The sequence below is a fragment of the Corythoichthys intestinalis genome, chromosome 5, assembly GCF_030265065.1.
Source record: "Corythoichthys intestinalis isolate RoL2023-P3 chromosome 5, ASM3026506v1, whole genome shotgun sequence".
NCBI classification, from domain to species: Eukaryota; Metazoa; Chordata; class Actinopteri; order Syngnathiformes; family Syngnathidae; genus Corythoichthys; species Corythoichthys intestinalis.
In genome coordinates, this window is record NC_080399.1 from 54,304,594 (window position 1) to 54,326,978 (window position 22,385).

At 39.2% G+C, this 22,385-nt stretch overlaps 1 protein-coding gene across 1 annotated transcript in view; it reads left to right on the forward strand.

Moving 5' to 3' along the window:
- The window catches only part of LOC130915869 (polypeptide N-acetylgalactosaminyltransferase 18-like), a 228,784-nt gene that overhangs the window by 192,440 nt on the left and 13,959 nt on the right, over positions 1-22,385 (forward strand). The window contains exon 11 of the mRNA XM_057836033.1: positions 4,887-5,051. Coding sequence (XP_057692016.1) covers positions 4,887-5,051 — 165 coding nt within the window. The remainder of the gene's footprint in view (positions 1-4,886; positions 5,052-22,385) is intronic.

Genomic DNA, 22,385 nt, shown 5'->3' on the forward strand with positions numbered 1-22,385 from the left:
ACCGTAGTCATATTTTAGTCATCTCAAAATGTGTTTGTCTTCATCTATTTTTTGTTGACAAAAATTCAAAACTAATTTCGTGTAGTTTTAGTCTGCGTCTCCTAAATATGTTTTCATCTGTAAAATTAAAAAATGTTAATCCAAAAATAAATAAGTAAAGTTTTCCAACTATTTCGAATGACCATTGACAGACGAGCACATATTGTAGCGTCTGCAAGGACAACGCTAACTTGGTGATACACACTCAGCAGGAAAACGATACATTATTTTCAATTAATTATACCCACCTAGACACCATGAACTGGATGTAAAAAAAAGTTGAGTGTTTGAGAGGACGCTCCCCGTTAGCATTAGGCTATTGCATAGACTTCATAATGATTTTGACGGGACAAAATGTAGGAAAGAAAGAGAAACGTCTTGAATAGACCACCAGGGGCCAATTAATAGGGGGCCTGCATTGTTGGCCATTAAAGCTGACCGAGTGGAATCACAGACAAAGAGCTTTTTTCGTTGAAAATTCTCGTGAATAAATGCTTAAATCCCAGAATTCTTTATATATATGGACGTAGAAGAGTCTTGACTCTTGGTTAAAATTTAAAAAATAAAGTTTAGTTAGCATTTATTTTACTTTATAAATAATAATAATAAGCTTTTTTTTTTTTTTTTTTTTTTTTTTTTTTTTTTTTTTTTTTTTTTGTCTTTTTGGGTCCAAAATGTTGATTATTATAGGTCAGTGAAGAAAACAAGTTTGGACATGGAGGTTATGGTGTCCTGAAAAAAGGGACCCAATCTGGCCATTGTGAACAATGTTTTCTTTGAACTATAAAGCAGGGTTACACCTAAGCTTAGGTGTTAAAGGGTTAAAAGCAAAAAAAAAAAAAAAAAAAAATCAGCAGTCGAATGTGATGCTAGTCAAGGTCCAAGTACACCAGATGCATGATCGTTGCTGTTCCGGTCCGGTTCAGTGTTGACTGCGTGCCATGCAATACGTCAAAAACAGGCTAATCATACCGGCTGCGCGCGGCTGCGGTCCGCCAACTCCGTCCCCTCGTGAGCTCTCGCGTGATCGCGCGCGATAATGTGCCATTTAAAACAACGACAAACACACGGAGTCTGTACTCATCAGAGAAGCAGAGAGAGAGCACATTTTTTGCCTTGCATATGGATATTGTAATGTTTGCTAAGCGGAAGTTTGGCCGCGAAAACAACACACGAGCCTTTTTCCTCTTTTTCTTTAGTAACTTCCCGCCACCTCACCAATGCAAAAACAACAACTATATACACTGACGCTATCTAGTCTACTAATCGGAGCGTCGCGCTGGTGCACCAGCACAACAATGACAGCCCCGCGTTGGTGCATAAATTAACCCACCGATGACAGCCCCGGCGACGCTACAATATTTTAGTTGTGTCTGTCTCTTAATTCCAGATTGACTGCATCATGTTGAGATCAGGGCTCCGTGTGTGGGTGTGTGGGGGGTAGAGGGGCGGGGGCCTATTATGCCCTTGGTTGTGTCGGTGGGTTTATATCTTTGTGCACATTTAGAATTTATGGCACAAAACATCTGATAGAGCTGTTATAAACAACTGTTAAATAATCTGTAATATTTATAAAATGGATAGCGAATTACTGTATATACTACATGAAAAACATAAAAAACAGCATATTTGGAATTGGTGTATCAACACTGCAGATTCCTGTGCCCAGCGCAAACTGTTGGTTTTTCAATGAAAAGTCAAGTAAAATGTAGGAAAGAAAGAGAAACGTCTTGAATAGACCACCAGGTCGAAACGTGTGGGTGTCTCTTTATTCTCTTTCGAACTTTTCCCCCTTGACTCTGTATACAAACCGACATTGTGTGTGCGCCGGGCACGAGAATTTCTGCAGTGGAACCACTTCCAGACACGCTGCTGCTTTTTTTTTCTCGCTCACAGTTGTCAGCACGTCGTGTGTTTGATATCATTGCCAGAAAAACACCTTGCAGCTTTGCTTTTAATGCTGTCCTTATAATAACGATCTGCTGCATCTTATATCACTTTGTGACTTTCCACCTCCATGATGAAACGTTCTTCGTCCATGTTCGCTGGTATTTAAACCGTGAATAAGCAACTGGGCTGTTACGTCCAAGCCCAGCTCCGCCCATTTTGTCGGATGCGTGTCCGCCAAAAATAGAAAATAGCCTATACCATCCGGCGGGCCACATGCCCGCCAGAGATGGTTCGCAGTCAATCCGGAGCACTGACGTGGCCAGTATACGTTGAACAATAGGATATAATGGGAACAGATTGGCTCCGGCGTTATTTTTTACCGGAGTCAGACCGAAACCGCAACGATCATGCATCTGGTGTACTTGGGCCCTTAGTCAGTCAATGTGGTGGCCGCCATATGTAAACAGAGCTTTTCTGGTGCAAATTTTTGTGAGTAAATGCTTAAATCCCTGAACTCTTTATAGATATATACGTAAACCTGTCTAGATTCTTTGTTAAAAGCAAAAAAATCCGTGCAGTTAGCATTTATTTGACATAAATATGTTGAATTACGATGCTAGTCTGTTCGTCAATGTGGTGGCTGCCTTATGTAAACAGAGCTTTTCCATTGAAAATTATTGTGAATGAATGGTTAAATCCCTGAATTCATTTTAGATATAGACGTAAAACAGTCTTGATTTTTGGTTAAAAGCAACAACAAAAAAAAGTAAAGTTAGCATTTATTTTACGTAAATATGTCAAAGTACGATCCTAGTCTGTCAGTCAGTGTGGCAGCCACCTTATGTAAACAGAGCTTTTCCGGTGAAAATTCTTGTGAATAAATGCTTAAATCCCTGAATTCTTTATAGATATGGACGTAAAACAGTCTCGATTCTTGGTTAAAAGGAAAAAAAAAAAAACGTGCAGTTCGCATTATTTTATGTAAATATGTTGAAGAATGATGCTAGTCTGTTAGACAGTATGGCAGTAGCCTTACAACAAAGAGCTTTTTATGTTTCAAATTCTTGTGGAAAAAACAAAAAATATTGTAATTACTTTGAATCCTCCGACAAATCCCGTTTGTATGCGGTACAGCTTTCGTACTTTTTCGACATAGATACGGCGTTGGATCGCTGCATGTGTCGCTGCAACCGACTGATAATTACTGAAGCGGATTGTGGGATGGCCCCCTGGTTGAAGGCGTGGCGCAGTGAAGGTCGAATCTGACCCGTCAATATCATTATGAAGTCTATGGCTAATGCTTACACACTCAACGTAGACCTTTAACTCACTTGCTCCCAAAAACGTACAAATACGTTCTATTTTTAATTGTTTCAGTGTCCCAAAGACGCATTTATACGTCTTTACGTTTTTTTCTCACAAGAGACATTTCTGGGTTCTGATTCAACTTCGCTCCAAAGCACAAAGCTGAAAATCCATTTTAAAGCAATAAAACTGGCCACTGGAGGGCAGTAGCGCATTTGGTAAGACCCGCAACCCGACTCGACGGAACGAACGGCCAGGCCGCACGGCCGGGGCGCCGGCGGAAGACCAAATGTACGTCCAGGATGCCAGGCGGCGGATGACTGAGCAGAACAACCGGGAGAACAACCGGGAGGACCCCCGGGATGCCAGGTGCTGGACGACCAAGCAGAACGACCGGGACCACCAGTGCACCTTACGATGCCGTTAAGTCCGTGCTGCTCGCCGAGCAGAGCCCGCGCCGCTGTGCTCGGCCCGCTCGCGTCCTCCGAACCCTCCAGTGTCCCGCACGGAAACGCGCATGGGCAAACCAGTTCCCCCCGAGGAACACAAGTTCCCCAGGCGAACTATGCCACGAGGCAGTGGTCACCACAAAAGAAAGACTAAAAAAAAATCCCTCTTTACGACACAGGCGGCGATGAGGGAAAAGTTTACCCCGGCTGTCGCAGCCACAACAACGTCATCTCAGTTAGTTGTGTGTAAATAAATTGTTACTTTGCTATCAAAAGCTTTATTTGTCTCATTGTTTGTTATTTTGTAAAAGGAAAACATTATTCAGATGTTTTGTAACTAAAGCAAAAAATAGTTGTGATGAATTCAAAGTTATGTTTGAAATGTATGCTTTCACAAAAAGCTCAATTTCTCTGTTTTTTTTTTTCATCAGAAATTGGAAAATTGCTCAAACTAAGCTATTTTCTAATGCTGATTTCTAAAGAATGGAAAAAGATATTAACTATTTTTTTCTGCTGAAAGAAGGGAGTCAATCTTTCTTTTGATGGGTTCCATGTTTATAAAGTGATAGAAAAGAATTTTCTGTGGGCCTTGCAAAATCAGTCAAAATCCAGTAAAACGGCCAGGAGCGAAGGTGTTGCACCGGTCAAAATGGCTGAGCGTGAATGAGTTAAAGGCTAAAGCAACATTGCATAGGTAACATTGCCAAGATAAGAAAACAAATTTTACCGTGTGTGCAAGCCTTGAGAGGAGACACTACCGAGTTGGGGGTGGGGAGTGCAGCACATCAAATGAGTGACACAACCAGACACTGCTATGATGCAGGCTAACTACATATCATATGTCACACATTGCGCATTTTCGTGTCGTTCTAGTCACGTCAAACAAAACCTGGCATACGTCTCGTTATGTTTTAGTCTCCCAAAACACGTTTTTGGCTCGTTATCGTCTGGTCATCGTCATGAAAAAAGTGAAATATAACGAAATATTTTCGTTCTCGTCATTGTTGACGAAAACAACACTGGAATTGAGTTATTTCTGTTGTAAGTGTGTGGTGTGTTAACAGTTTTGGAAATGTGTGAGAAGTATCGCTCATTACGTTTGTACGATTGTGAAAAACTGTAAGTAACTATTGTTAGAGTCCTGTTATCCAGTGTGGTGCCATTTGGTGTAATATGTTGTTTATTTTTTCTGTTTTCATCTAGAATGTGTATTACACCAGTTCCCAGCAGCTTCATCTCGGAGTTCTCAGTCCAACTATCGATGATGATGACAATAAGTGTTTGGTGGACGTGAATAGCAAACCAAGATTGCTGGAATGCGCCTATGCAGCCACCAAGCACATGAAGTTGACCTGGACTTTCACTACGGTAAAAACAAGTTTAATTTCAATTTAAAATGTTTGCATTTGACTGTTAAAATATTGCCATGCAAACCCACCCAGAATAAATTTGAATCATTTATTTCTAGTGCGAATTAATTCAGAAGATTTTAGCTTGTTTTTTTTTTTTCTTATGTCGAAGGGAACTCTTATTGTCACGTTTAACTTCAGTGTTTTTAATTTGTATACTCATATTATTTCAGCAAAAAATATTAGCCACAAAGCTCATGGTTCAATTCTTGATTTATATGTGCATACATAATGTCAAGACGCGTTTGTGTCAGGACTGAGCTTTGGCATTCGGAGCGCAAACTGCCTATCCTGACTAAACTGCAATACATTACATCTAAATGGCAAAAGTAAATTTACCACCGCTGTGAATACAAATGAAATTTCATTTGGTTGTGGCCTATTTATTCCAATAGAGAATTCTTTTTACCAATTTAGACCTGTTCTATTCTAATCGGAGTAGAATGCTCCATTCATCTATTCATTCATCTATTCAAGGCCCTACAGAAACCGAGCAGCTGACAAAAGTAGCCAGCTGCCGTTCACATCATGCATTGCTGTTCACAATGTATACTTAATTTAATAAGCTAAGCTAAGCTATTTTTTTTTTTATAAATAAAAGTTTTTTTTTTGTTTGCCTTTTCTTTAGCTAAGTTGTCTCCCACATACTGGTATTTACTAGTTACCGGCTAGCTATGCGCTTTGTTGCTTTGGATATTTATTTATAATAACTGAAAGAGATGTGGGCGTTATTCAAGTATTCAAATGTAGCACACAGCTTTGCAGCAGTGACGAATAGAGGAGCGAGCCAGAGCAAACGTTAATTTAGTACCTGTTAGTCATATTTGCACCGAAACCTACAAATTCTTAGTCACCCATTTGGTTATAGAAAGAAGTCTTACTACTTGATTATGAACGATTACATATGCTGGCAAAATAATGCATTAAATTACTTGTTACTGCAAGAATAGAATAGAAAGCCTTTATTGTCATTGGACAAAGATATTTAAACCTTCGCCCTAATATGCACCACACGAAACATAGTGCACAAGGCTAATATTAAAAAAAACACAGGTTACACTGTACACATATTCGGGATAAAGTGAAAAAGTGACTAGCAGCCAAGAGTGGTAATAAAGTGGTAATATAAAGTGTCTACCTGACAATTTACTGTACTCAGTCCAGGAGGCAGATGGCTGACTTGATACGGTAATGCAAATCATAATTTGTGTATAGATATTGATGTAACTGTGCAAATATTGTATATGCACTCTCCAGATTATGCTGTACCTAGATTCAGACAGAAGTTCTGAGAACATGTTACTTAGTGAGATGGATGTAACAATGTTGTGGCAAAAAGTGGAAAAATCTTTGGGCGCCGTGATGGTAGATATAAAGCACTATTGTATTTACTGAACGTATACGCAATTTACCAATAACCAAATTCAGGCATTTATGATCCCTGGTTTTGAGCCAGATTAAGTCTTAGTTTTATAAGCTAAACCACCTCACACAAAGAATGAGTTGCTCAGGGTTTGGTGTTGTATTTTTAGGACCATAAGGCGTACCATTAATGACAGATTATTTTTCTTGAGAAAGTGCATCATTATAAGGCTGATTATTCGTGCCTTGATGTACTGCATTTGTCATTTATTCTGTATCATTTATATTGTAATTATTATTTTCGAGCATTTGGCCCAACATGGCGATAACACAATTATCAATACATTGATCAGGAACTAATTCTACGATATTTGACAAAACAACTAATAAACAGAAAAACAAGCTTTTTTCATCCTCCTGCTGTGAATTGGAATGGGTTTATTACTCGTGGATATGTAATCCATTTGAAGTGGGAGGGTGGCAGTGAATGAACATTCATTCATTCTCTGCCATCGCTTTCACTTCAAATGGACTGGACATCTATGGCGGTCAATAGCAGCCAGTGACTACATTGGTTAAAATAATTGTATAAAAATCCTCTCAGGCTTAAATAAACTACTATTTCAGTATCAAGTTAACAGTTCAAAACAGTAAATAAAATACTCAAGTCCCCATTCTGTATCAGCAGCTTTAAACTACATTCAATTAATTTAATATTGTGAATCAACCGTTAAAGTTGTTAAAATTGCTCCCGTTATTTCAGAATTTCCCTTATGTCTACTTCCATCATGTGAAAGTTTTAAAACTGTTTCATCATTTAAAGATAAATTCAAGTCAAGATTTTGTCGATTTAGGAGTATTTTAGATAAAAAGTTCATTAGGTTCGCTACAACAGCCTTCTTTAAGATAGCGGCTGTTCACTAACGCTGGCGAGTCTGTCATTTCGCATCTAGTTTTCTAACATGTGCTGCTAACGCTGCTGGGTCTGTCATTTCGCATCTAGTTTTTTTATACATGTGATGTCTACCGTAGCATTATGTGGCCGTAGTTTGTAGCGGCTGTCGGCCGCAGTCAGTTCTTTTTTTTTTTTTTTTTAAATCTAGTGACATGAGTTGAGCCAGAGCCGTGAGTTAAGCATGATGTTTACTCTCGGTCCGTTCCTCATTGTGTCCCGAAGACCGCACTGATTGTGTTTTAGTTCCGCTTTGCTTAGCATATTTCAATAATCGGAATTTGGATGTTTGCAAATCGTTCTTGAATCTTCCACGGCTGAATAATCTAAGAATCAGAAATTTCACAAACCTCTAGTAATTTCCCGTTAATTTTGGGGCATTTACGGAAGTGACCCAAGAATTTCCCCAAATGAATAGGCAGTGACTCAAACTCAACAGGAAGTGGCCTGTAAATGCCTAAAATGAACAGGAAGTCACTTGTAAATGCTCCATAAATCGGAAAGACTGGCTGCGAATGCTCTGGTTTCAAATGAACGAACGGTCATTCGCCCATCCCAGTCCAAATGGATTGGGCGTATAGAGCCGTCAATGGCAGTCAGAGTTGACAAAGACACTATAATAGTGGACAGGTAAGTAAAGATTTTAAGTGCGCCTTAAAATTATATACAGTGCGGTATATGATGCGGTATATGATTTTTGTGATCCAAGTGCAGGCCTTCGTCACTTTTGTCCATCATAAGACGGGTCTATAAAAAAAATAAAAAACACCCCTTGGGCAGACCTGCCTCCAATGGGCTTTGTGAGTTTGTGAGGGGAACCAAATGAAATGAAAGACAAGTCGTGCCAGAAGAAAGACCAAAAAGCACACAAGCTATTTACTCTCTCATTGCATCATGACCTGGTAAGTCATCAAAACTGTGATAGCAAAATAAGCCTCAGTCCACCAAGAGTAGGCACTAGTTTGATAAAGATCGAAGTACGTATCTTGAATCAACAACAAACGGGAACGCAGGTAGGGGGCTGAAGTGGAAATTGATGGGCAGAAAGGTTCATCTAACTCATTTGGAAACCTTTCAGGTTCTCAAGGAGCTGCTGGAGCCAGAAATGCAAGCCCAAATAATGAGATGGACAATTACTTTCAGAACCTACACAAAAAAATTGCTCAGCAGAGACACTGACATTTTTTAGCCTTTACTTTCCGGCTTAGGGGATTTTGTACAACCCCAAGACAACGCGGCATGTGTAATGGAAATTGGATGTTTCAATAGGATGTTTTGGAGACAAAGTCATGGAGAAAAGATTTTGTTTTATGGTTTAGACACATCCAGAAGAGAGATGTTGCGTATACTGACCTAGGTGCACGACCCTACTTTCTTTTTACTTCCGCTATATCAAATGCTAGGGAGAGAATTTCAGGTCTGGCGAAATGGTTTTTCTCAATATGGCTCCAAGACCCTCCTAAAATTATTATTTTAGACTTCCACAGTCTCATCAGAAAAGGTTGTTCTGCTTCCCAGAGTAAACGAGAAGGGATACAAGATGTAGGATGTCGAGTTTTATTGACTTTATGAAGTGACTTTGACAGCAAATTCATGTTGTGCTAACTAGCACACAAACATTTAGGTTCATTCCGGTTGTTTTTTATATCAGTTGGTTTTCATTTTTACTTGGTTTCCTTATCGCTATCAACACGCCATTCCGGAAAAATAAACAAAACGACGAGTAGTGTAACTGTTCACCAAGGAACGCCTGTGTTTCATGTTGTACCGTGTTGGAAAGTCCACTGTGTCTTGCCCTTACTCCTGTTTGAGGGACTACACAATAGTCATGAACTGAAGTCAACTCAGTCTCCACCTCTAAGGTTGAGTGTAGCCAAGTCTTGGCACAGACATTGCCTTGACATTTAAATTGGATGTGCAACCGCAGTTATTTACACAAATAGATCGAGATAAAATGTAAGATAAAAGTATAAAAAAGCAAATATAAAAATACAAAAATATTTACTTAAAGGCAACAGTTTAAGTTTATAGCAAGATTATAACCAGCATAAATCATTCATTCATTCATTCATTTTCCATGCCGCTTCTCCTCACGAGGGTCGCGGAGGTGCTGGAGCCTATCCCAGCTAACTACGGGCAGTAGGCAGGGGACACCCTGAACTGGTTGCCAGCCAATCGCAGGGCACAAGGAGACATACAACCATTCACGCACACACTCATACCGGTACTGTATAAAGGTGTCTGTGTTAAATTAGAAGCAATATAATATTGTGCCTCGGCTAAGTAGTGCAAGAGGTATTAGCAGCGATATTATGTGTATGAAAATGAGTGACAATTGTGTATAAATAGGATTGGAAAAAAATATATGACTATTGCACATGTTTATTTCACAGTGTGTGGGATGGCTCTGGGGAAGAAACTGTCTCTGAGCCTGTTTTCCTGCTTTTGTGGGACACGTAGCCCATGCCAGAGGCAGCAGGTCAAAAAGGTGTTGGCTGGGGCAGGAAGAGTCCTTGATAATGTTACTAGCTCGCAGCTCTAGTGAGAGCGGGATATGACCCCCAGACTGGGCAGAGAGAGGCCAGTGATTTTCTGAGCTGTGTTTATGACTCACTGCAAGGCCTTCCTGTATGCCGCCTTGGAACCATCATAGCACACCGTGACGCAGTATGCTAGTATGCTCTCCACAGTGGCTCAGTAGAAGGACGATAGCAGCTTCTGGTACAGATTGTTTTCCTGAGGCACTCTCAGGAAATGGAGTCTGTGCTGAGCCTTTCCTAACACTGCTGTAGTGTTGGCAGACCAAGAAAGGTCATCAGAGATGTACACCGCAGAAATTTGAAGGAGTGTACTCTCTGCATGGTCACGAGCTGTGGGCCGTGACCAAAAGAACAAGATCCTGGATACAAGCGGCTGAAATGAGTTTGCTCCGCAGGGTGTCCGGGCTCTCCCTTAGACATAGGGTGGGAATCTTGCTCATCCGCGAGGGACTATGTCAAGCCGCTACTCCTCCGCGTTGAGAGGAGCTAGTTGAAGTGGCTCAGGCAACTGGTTGGGATGCCTCAGGGACACCTCCTGGAGAGGTGTTCCGGGCATGTCCCACCAGCGGGAGGCCCCGGGGACGACCCAGGACACGCTGGGGAGACCATGTCTCTCAGCTGGCCTGGGAATGAATGCCTTGGGATCCCGCCAGAAGAGCTGGTTGAAGTGGCTGGGGAGAGGGAAGTCTGGGCTTCACTGCTAAAGCTGCTGCCCCCCCGACCCGACCCCGGATTAAGCGGCAGATGATGGATGGATGGTACTCTCTCCACGCAGTCCCCCTTAACGATGAATGGTGCTGGGTTTGTACTCGTCTTTCTGAAGTCGAGTACCATTTGTTTTTGTGGTGTTCAGTACGAGCTTGTTCTCTGAACATCACACTGTCAGTTTCTTGACCTCATCTCTGTCTGCCGACTCCTCTCCTTCTGAGATAAGGGCGTGTTGGAGTTGTGTTGGAGAGATGAGTCCATGAGCAGTCGGAAGTGTAAATGGTAAATAACAGAGGGCGCTGTACAAATCTTTGAACGGTACCGTGGCTCAGTGTTAGGGTAGGAGAGATGCGGTGGCAGAGTTTCAAAGACTGTGGACGGTTTGACAGAAAGTCAATAATCCAGTGGCAGATGGAGGAGGAGAAGCCCAGGTGAGAGTTTCCCCACTAGGATCCATGGGATGATGGTAAAGCCTGAGTTGAAGTCCAGGAAGAGCATCCTGACATAGCTCCCCCAGTGCTCCAGGTGGTTCAGCAAGGTGTGGAGTGCAGTATTTATGGCGTCGTCAGTAGAACGATTTGCCCCGTAGGAAAACTGTTGAGGATCCAGTGTAGGATAGGGAGTCTTTAATGTGCTGGGATACCAACCTCTGAGACCACTTCGTGCAACAAGCCTATAGTCATTGAGGCTGTCCACCGCTGACTTCTTGGGGTGGGGGATGATGGTGGATGTTTTAAACCAGAATGGAATAGTGGCCTGTGACATGGATAAGTTGAAGACCTTGGTGAAACACCCAGTTTGTGAGCATTTCAGACCAAACATGTACAGTTTCCATCTTCAACTTTAGTGCAATTTCCATACAAGCATGCCATACTATGAGGCCCAGCTATGGGCCACATGAAATCCTTTGTACAGTGGTATCTCGACATACGAACGCATCGACATCGGATCATTTCAACATCTGACGTCACGACATATGACGATGACATTCTCAAAATATGACCATTTATGGAAGTTTCACAATTTCATAGTTTTTCTCGCAAGATGGCGGCACGGCTGATTTTCTTGTGAGAGAAATCAACATATGTCCCGAGAAGGTTAGTGCAGGTGGTGGAAAAAGGTGACGCTTCCCATTAAAATTAAGAAGGAAATTGTAGTGTGGTGAGCACATCAGTGAGTTGGCGCGACAATACGACCGGAATATTTATGATTTCGACGGTCCTCAAGCAGATGGAAGACATCAAAATAGTCAAAGCATCCAAGGGGACAGCTATTTTTTCTAAACGTCATAGCGCTGTTTCGGAGGGGTGGAACGCCTTTTACTGATATATATTAACAATAAAGAGACTTCCAGCCGCCGTCTCCACCACTTTCGTTCGCCAGTAAGTTAAGATTGTAGCGCGAAGCAAGGACAGGAGTCTGATGCGGTGTGTCAAAATATGCAGCCAAACTGCGATGCTTCACTGACATTCCAGCAGCAACATTACACACAAGTCAACCAGCATGGACACAGGTAAAAACTTTTTCCAGAACCAAAAACATTCCAACCCGGAACATCATAACTGTAACATAGTTCTGCATGTGAACTATATAAAGAACAATACAAGGTGACAATAAAAAAATTTTAAAAATCTGATTTAATATTATTGTTATTCCGATATGTATTTATGTACATATATATATATATATATATATATATATATATAGAGAGAGAGAGAGAGAGAGAGAGAGAGAGAGAGAGAGAGAGAGAGAGAGAGAGAGATAGAGATAGAGATAGAGATAGAGATAGAGATAGAGATAGAGATAGAGATAGAGATAGATAGAGATAGATATATAGATATATATATATTTTTTTTTTTTTTTGGTATGTGTAATTGCCAGCGGAGTTTTTTGGGCTGTGGAACAAATTAATTGAATTATAATATATTCTTATGGGAAAATCGCGTTCGACATACGATGACCATTTAGGTTTACAAACCAGGTCCTGGAGCTAATTAAATTCGTATGTAGAGGTACCACTGTACTGTACTATAAGTGTTTTGGGTGCGTGTGTTTTTTATTTTATATATGTATGTATGTATATATATATATATATATATATATATTTTTATTTTTTTTTATTTTTTTTGTAATGGGGCGAGGGGCAACAAGAAAGGACCAACATGCAAAGGACAAAGGGAGACTGCCTTTTATGTGGAGCAGGCAGGAAATATTGGTGAATTATTAATATGTAGATCTCCTACAATATTGAACTGAGCTCAACTTGAGGGAACAACCATCAATAGAGTGAGCAGAAGACTGGGTTCTGTTGTGTTCAAGACTTTTTTGCTATAAAGGGAATTTACATTGAACCTTTGTAGCCTTATAGTTTTTTTTCTGTAAAAAAATATACAGTATATTGATGATCATAGAATTCTGAGATATAAAATTACATTATACAGCGATCCCTCGTTTTTCACGGTTAATGGGGACCAGAACCCGCCGTGATAAGTGAAAAACCGCGAAGAAGCTTTTTTTTTTTGTGTGTGTGGTCAATGTGCTTATTCAGATTTAGCATTGGAAAGAGATACATATCAGACATGTTTAATTCTAAAAAATCATTTTAAAAAATAATAATAATTAGGGCTGTCAAATGGTTAAAATTTTTAATCGAGTTAATCACAGCTTAAAAATTAATTAATCAAAATTAATCGCAATTCAAACCATCTATAAAATATGCTATATTTTTCTGTAAATTTTTGTTGGAACGATAAGACACAAGACGGACATATACATTCAACATACTGTACATAAATACTGTATTTGTTTATTATAACAATAAATCAGCAAGATGGCATTAACTTTAACATTCTGTTAAAGCGATCCATGGATAGAAAGACTTGTCGTTCTTAAAAGATAAATGTTAGTACAAGTTATAGAAATTTTATATTAAAACCCCTCTTAATTTTTTCGTTTTAATAAAATTTGTAAAATTTTCAATCAAAAAATAAACTAGTAGCTCGCCATTGTTGATGTCAATAATTACACAATGCTCATTGTGAAACAGGCTGAAACTTGTTGTGTCAGGCTGAAACCCATAAAATCAGTCGCACTCAAGCGCCAGCAGAGGGCGACAAAACACAAAAAACACAAATAACAAGTAGACATGACACTGCTGTCATTTTAATCTGTTTGAGCGGGGCATGTGCGTTAATTGCGTCAAATATTTTAACGTGATTAATTAAAAAAATTAATTACCGCCCGTTAACGTGATAATTTTGACAGCCCAAAGAATAATATTAAGAAAAACTTGTGTGTATTTATATGTGTACATATATATATATATATATATATATATATACTGGACTGTCTCAGAAAATTAGAATACACAATATTCTAATTTTCTGAGACAGTCCTGTATATTTTCTATGTAAAGGACGTCAGCCAAGGTCGGCCCCCCACATTTTTACCACGCCAAATCTGGTCCCCTTTGCAAAAAGTTTGGACACCCCTGCTTTAAATGGTGGATTAATGTACAGGACTGTCTCAGAAAATTAGAATATTGTGTATTCTAATTTCCTGAGACAGTCCAGTATATATATATATATATATATATATATATATATATATATATATATATATATATATATATATACATATACATATATCTATATATATATATATATATATATATATATATATATATATATATATATATATATATATATATATATACATACACATATATATATACTGTATATATACACACACATATATATATACTGTATATATACATATATATATACTGTATATATGGTTTTTAACTCATTCACTCCCAGCCATTTTCACCAGAGCAAGTCCCTTCGCTCCCGGCCGTTTTACTTTATTTTGACTGATTTTGCAAGGCCCACAGAAAATTCTGTTCTATTGCTATATAAACATGGAACCCACCAAAAGAAAGATTAGACTCTCTTCTTTCAGCAGGAAAAAAAAGTAAGTTCATATCTTTTTCCATTCTTTGGAAATCGGCGTTAGAAAATAGCTTAGTATGAGCAATTTTCCAATTTCTGTTGTGAAAGCATAAATTTCAAACATAACTTTGACTTTAACAAGCTATTTTTTGCTTTAGTTACATCCCAAACATCCGAACAATGTTTTCCTTTTACAAAATAACATAAACAAGACATATAGAGCTTTTGATAGCAAAGTAACAATTTATTTACACATAACTAACTGTGAGATGACGCTGTTGTGGCCGCAACATCCGGATTAACTTTTCCCTCATCGGCGCCTGTCTCATAAAAATTGATTTTTTGAGTCTCTGCGGGGTCTGCTCGGCGAGCAGCACGGACTCAAAGACTTCGTCCGCTGCACTGGTGGTCCCGGTCGTTCTGCTCGGTCGTCCAGCACCTGGCATCTCGGGCGTCCTCTTGGTTGTTCTGCTCCGTCCTTCCGCCGGTGCCCCAGCCGTGTGGCCCGGCCGTTCGTTGCCGTTGGATTGGGTTGCGGGTCTTACCAAATGCACTACTGCTCTCCAGTGGCCAGTTTTATTGCTTCAAAATGGATTTTCAGCTTTGTGCTTTGGAGCTCAGTTGAATCAGAACCCAAAGATGTCTCTTATGAAAAAAAAACGTAAAAGACGTATAAATACGTCTTTGGGACACTGAAAAAATTAAAGATAGAACGTATTTATACGTTTTTGGGAGCAAATGAGTTAGGCACAAATGTAATAATGATGATAAGTTTTAAACATGTTACTGTCCCACCGAATTATTATTAAACAAGAATGAAGTAGGAAAATGCTCATCTTTATTAAATGCTTCATTGAGTGAGTCCACTCAAATCCGATCAAGCTGCTCACTTACATACAATCGGTTGCCACAGCAACTCTTAACATGTTAAACGATGATTCACGCATGCGTCACTTTGAAGTTTTGGCTTCCAGCCATATCTGGCTAGATCAAACCTTGACGTCTGTCAATCATCGTTAGCTTTAATAAGCAACTCCAGTACACTGCCTCTCCAAGAAAAGGATCAGAGGGAGAGTGAGACTACATGATTGGATCGGGACAGCTCATCTGTATTTATTTATTTTTTCATAGGAAAGCGGCATGGAAAATGAATGAACGAATGAATGAATGGGGGGAAAAAACTCCACGATGGACTGAGGGCGCGAAGTTTGAAGTGCGAAGTAGCGAGGAATCGATGTATTTCATAATGGTACAGTACGATCAATACAATCCTAAAGTCAGTACAAAATCTGAATTCACAGTTTCACTTTTTTAATTGTATGACTGTACGTAATGAACGAACTGTATGTAATTCTAATGCAGATCCATAGACTTCATAATGATATTGAAGGGGCACGGGGCCAATTAATAGGGGGGGGCCTGCATTGTTGACGTGGCCGTCAAAGCTGACCGAGTGGAGTCACAGACAAAGAGCTTTTTTCGTTGAAAATTCTTGTGAATAAATGCTTTAATCCCTGATTTGTTTATAGATATGGACGTAAAACAGTCTTGATTCTTGGTTAAAAGCAAAAAAAACAAAAAAACATGCAGTTAGCATTTATTTTACGTAAATATGTCGAAGTACGATGCTAGTCTGTTAACCAATGTGGCGGCTGCCGTATGTAAACAGAACTTTTCCGATGAAAATTATTTTAAATGAATGCTTAAATCCCTGAATTCTTTATAGATATGGACGTAAAACAGTCTCGATTCTTGGTTAAAAGTAAAAAAATATATATGTGCAGTCAGCATTTATTTTATGTGAATATGGCGAAGTACAATGCTAGTCTGTCAGTCAATGTGGCGGCCGGCATATGTAAACAGCGCTTTTTGGGTGAAAATTCTTGTGAAGAAATGCTTAAACCCCTGAATTCTCTATAGATATAGATGTAAAAAGTCTCGATTCTTGATTAAAAGCAAAAAAAAAAAAAAAATGGGAAGTTGGCATTTATTTTACGTAAGAATGGTGCTAGTCTGTTCGAAAATGTGGTGGCAGCCTTACAACAAAGAGCTTTTTTTGTTGAAAATTCTAGTGAAAAAACGAAAAATATAATATTTCCTTGAATCCTCAAACAAATCACTCCTGAGACAATCCTTCCTGTTTGTATGCGGTACAGCTTTCGTACTTTTTCAACATAAGTCCGGCATTGGATCGCTGCATGTGTCGCTGCGACTGACTGCGAATAACTGAATCGGATTGTGGGATGGCCCCCTACTTGAAGGCGCAGCGCTTTGAAGGTCGAATCTGACCTGTCAATGTCATTATGAAGTCTATGGCAGATCATTGCCAATTTATTGAATGCATGCATTTCTTGTCTCTTGGTTTGTATTCATCGTCTATACACTATGTTCCTCTCTATGAACTTTTCGTAGACGATGACTTAATGATTGACCATTCGACTGGGAGGCTGCCAGACAACAGGCAGTCTGTTTTTGTGATCTTTTCAGGCTATCTGTCTGACCCTCTGATTAACTGGTGCTCTCGCCTTAATAGCAGGGAATCAATTGTGCATCCCAACTGTGCACTTTGAAAGGTGGGCTGACTGGGCTTAAGACAGGAGTCTGGACAAATGCCAAATGTGTTTGTTCGTTTGTATAAATGCAAGCGTTTATGTCATTTGGTGGCTATTATTTTAGAATTTGCGGGACCTGACTCCTTCATAAGAAGACGGTATAGCTTTGTCATTGAGTGAATGACTCAGTATATTGATCATGTTTTTGCTGAATAATAAATGGGAGGACTACTAAAGCATTTCAGGGTTGACTGCCAGACAAGTATGCACCATAAACCCCGCAGGACATGGCCCAATCAAATAATAAACATATCACTGCATGTGAGGGTTTTTAGCTCAGCAAAGCATGAACTCCACAAACACCTAAAAGATGAGGCAATTTGTTCAAGCAAGTTGATTACTTAGTCTAAAATGCATTCTAATTGGGCTATAAAGGGACTGCTTTCAAAATAATATAAGATGTAATTACCGCTAGGTACTTAATTGCTACGCTGCTTGTTTTGAGATACAAAGTATCATTTGTCAGGTAAGTTTTATAAACTTAGTAATTACAAAAAGAAAATTATATCTTCAACATTATTAAGAACCAAGAGCCAGTATGCACCAAAAAGCGAACATACAGTGCCCTCCATAATTATTGGCACCCCTGAAAAGGATGTGTTTTTTAGCTTCTAATATTTTTTTTTAATTCAAATAATATGGGACCTTAATGGAAAAAAAAAAGAAAAATCCAACCTTCAATACAAGTGCATTCATTCAGTGGGGAAAAAATCCCACATAGAGAAAAAATTATTTGACATCAAATAATGTGTGTCACAATTATTAGCACCCCTGGTGTTAATACTTTGTACAACCCCCTTTTGCCAACAAAACAAGGTCTGGGGACTGATATGGCCATAGGAGGAGCTTGATTTTATGTCTGGTGAACCATTTCTGTGTAGATTTGGCCATACGTTTAGGGTCATTGTCTTGCTGAAAGACCCAGTGACGACCCATCTTCAGCTTTCGGGCAGAGGGCAACAGATTTTGATTTAAAATGTCCTTGTATTTTAAAGCATTCATGATGCCATGCACCCTAACAAGGTTCCCAGGGCCTTTGGAAGCGAAACAGCCCCACAGCATCACTGACCCACCCCCATACTTCACAGTGGGTATGAGGTGCTTTTCAGCATTCGCACCTTTCGTGGCACGCCAGACCCACTTAGAGTGTTTGTTGCCAAAAAGCTCCATCTTGGTCTCATCTGACCAAAGCACACGGTCCCAGTTGAAGCCTGGGACCGTGTGTATTTTTGTGTGTTTTATTTAGTGCAATTTTGACATATGTTTTCAACAGCTAATAAATCACTCAATTTTCACATCAGAAACTTAAAACTTCAAATTTCAAACATCAAACAAATTCATCTTAATTTTACCCAACAAAAGCAAATTCTGAATTTTTGTACATACAATCACATACATCAATCAACGTATTTAGGTTGAATTCTGATGTCACTATTCCCTCAGCACGTCTTGCCGGCTAGCTGGCCCTTGTCGCGTTTGGATTGAAATGTTATATGAAATAAAACACGTAAAAGCCGAATTATTTTTTTTGTATGGATGCGGAAATGTTTCAATTACTACTTTGTTTCCAAAAAACAGGCAGTTGGTCGAATATTACCTGATTATTTGAATGTAAAGTTAGGCCATTGTGTATTGATGAAAATTCTTGTAAATAAATGCGTAATTCCCGGATTTTCTATAGATTATACACATAAAGATTCTTGGTTAAAAGCAAAAAAATAGGCAGTTTTACTTAAATATTTCAAGCTAAAGTTACACCAATTTTTTCTATTGTTGTTTTCTGTGTTTTAAGAAGACGCTCGCCAATCTGGAGCTAATTCTAACGTAAATGCTAATGCTAAGAGTTATGTTTAGCATCTGATGATCACTCAGCACAGAGCTTTAAAGGTTAAAACACCACTGCATATTTTCTCTTGCGAAGATAAGAAAAATAAATCTTAGTGTTTCCAAACAAGCAAAATGGAGCACAGCTTAGCTTGAGATACATCCTAAATTCCGGTGTAGAGGGAGAGGCGCAGCACATCTTGCATGAGTGATACGAGCCAAGCACTGCTACAATGCAAGCTGATGTACACCACGTACAATATGAACATATAATGCATTGTGTACGTATGACAGAAATGACGTCGCATTTTTGTCTCGTCGTCGTCTAGTGAGACGAGAACGGGCACTCTTCTTATGATCTAGTCTCCCAAGCCGCACTTTTAGCTCGTCACGTCATCGTCATGAAATGAATTGTTGGTCGACGAAAGATTTTCGTTATCGTCATTGTTGAAGAAAACAACACTAGTCTCAATGGATTATATATGGCGGAAAACACTAAGGTGACTTGAAGTTGCGCTCTGAGACCCCCAATTTGGCCAACTTTCAAAATTGTCCGATATGCATGTCTGATACATCATTGGAAAGCTTAAAATCTCCATTTTCTGGGGGAAAGAAAAATTTTGAACAGGTCATGTAAAAAAAAAATGGTTTTTAAACAGCAAAACCCTATCTGGATGTGAGAGCACGTGAGAGCAGAATTACAGACGCCATGACTTTAACGAGAAATTATCGCGTACTTACCTTGTTTTGATCCAAAAACTCCATGTTGCATGGATCACTGAGTCCCAAGACACAGCTGTGAATGGCCACAGCTGGATTTTGGGGGGATTTTATGGGTGAAACATGGTCAAATAACAGGTGTCGCGATACAGAATTCGCAGACATCAAGGAGTGGTCAAGTTCTTTTTCATATATTTACCATTTTAAACGTCTTTTTTCAATTTTTCTTTGTTTGGATCGATTACTTATCATCTAACATATCGGAGAAAATGCGACAGTAACAAAAAAAAAATACAATCAAGCGATAGTTATATGGTAGATATCCGTGACTTTTTTCAGACGCCATTGTGACGTAATTTGTTTAAAAGTTTAAAATATATGAATGAATAATTTTTTTAAGTCTTTTTTTAAACGCAATATGAGACATCAATTAATAATTCTGAGCTAAAAACGACAGACATTTTGAATAATAAATATAATTAATTACCTTCGTTTTATGGCTGGGTTGAAACAAAAGCGGTTGCGCGACGTCTGTGAAAGGGGGTTTTCAGGCTAAAACGGACAAATAAATAATAGTTCAGGGCTTAATGCACCATGAATCTGCTGTGGCAGCATATAGAAATATTGTTCTATCAAACACAACAGTTGTTTTGGCTTAAAATACAGCAGTTTCTTATAAAGAGGAGTGCAAGAGCAGTAACTGCTTTTTCAGTCTTATCTGTTTTCCGCCATACACATTTTGTGGGAAAAAGATTTTTCTTCAATGGGGCCTGTTATGAATATTTTATGAGATGTAGCAAATACCATATAGTACATTCATGTTTAACCAAGTGCATATTTTTAGGAAAATGATATGCTATAGATAATCTAGCACACCAAAAGCCATTCACCCTGACCATTAACACTTCAATTTTTGTGGCCTCATTTCAATGGAGCTACTTGCACTCTGAACACTAAAAAGCAATAGAAAGGTCAGTGGCCATTGTGGTCTGTGGAAAATAAGGCTCTGTGGACCAGGAGATTGATTCTCTATGTGTATGCGTGTGGAGTGCGGATACTTACAGTAAATCTGTCACGCTATCCCACCTGTACAACCCTGTGATGTGTGGCCTAACATCTCCCGGCAAAGGACATGGGAATCAATACGTTTTGCAGAGCTGGACTGTTGTACTGATTTAAGGGCATCTTGTATAGCAAGGTTTTCCAAAGTCAGTCGCTTGCTTATTTTTACAGGCCCGATACTTTGTTAACAAAGCGTTCCATACAGGCTGCGTTGAACTTTCTGCCCTGAGGCTCTGATTAAAACATTTGGGGGCATCTTAAAACCGTGTTCCCAATGTAATTATGTAACGATTTGAAACAGTATGTGCTCTTTCATCAATGTTGTGACTTCAGCAACTTTAATTGGAAAATTATTTACATTCTGAAAGAATACCCAGATTTGGATTCTTAACACGCCGATCAATCAAGATAATTCAGTTAGAGAAGCATAATGTGAGGAGAAGCACAAGTTATTGATCTCCTCTCTGCTCAGTTTCAAGGTCAGACTTATGAAACATCTCACAAATAATCTTCTGCATGGTTAACCTTTGAATGTGGTGCTCAGTGCGCCAATTCCCATCCCACATTCCTATCGTATTTGCCTTGCCATTCATATACCTCAAACAGCGGTTCCTGCATTAGACTGTATTATGGTCACATATAGTTAAGGCCAGTTGGTGTACAGTAAAACCAAAGCATATCTTGAACCAGTGGTCCCCAATCCTTTTTGCATCACAAACTGGTGAGATGTGGGCCTTTTTTTCAGGGACCGGCAATATGTGGCAGACAATTAAGAGTAAATATAAAATAACAAGATGGGGTTAAAAACAAACATTAAGTCCAGGGAAAATGTAACTCACGATACGCTGAATCAACCTTTTTATAATATCAGCCTCTCCTAAAACTTGACAGCAAATATCCTTGAACACAGGCATGATGAGTCACTCCAATTGTGATGCTTCTTGGCTTTGGCAATACGGTTCGCCATGAGGTATGATGCTCTCAGTGCATTCATTTTTGTTGCCTCGTCGTTAGCTTTTAGCCACATATTATGCAGAATGGACTTGGTTGCATGCTCCTTTTCTGGCTCAGCAGGTAGCCTTTTCCTCATGAAAAATCTGTCCAAAGACATTTGTTTTTCAGTCATCTTCGCTAATGTGTGGGCTTATAATTTCCGGGAAAAAAATCTGATGCGCCTACATCATTATCAAGGACAAGTGGACTTAGATATAATAAATACATGCTAGATGCTAGATCCAATGGATTTCAATGACGACTTTCTATCCAGTTTTATTATTATATCGGTTGACTAATCGGAGCAAAACGACCGGAAGTACCCCGTCCGCCATTGCTGAGGTGTGCGTGTCACAACCCAATTTGAGTACCGACAGAATGGGAGTAGCGCATGCGCAGAATATGCCCAGGCCAAACATGCACACAGTTTACAGCAGGCGACTGATGTAAGTTGCGAATGTGTACAGTAAGTCTCTCACTGGAAGCATAAGCGAAATTGTTTTTGTTTTCTATTTAATAGAAAGATAAATTTACATTGAGACGGAAAAGTAAAACTATTCAAAAACGTAT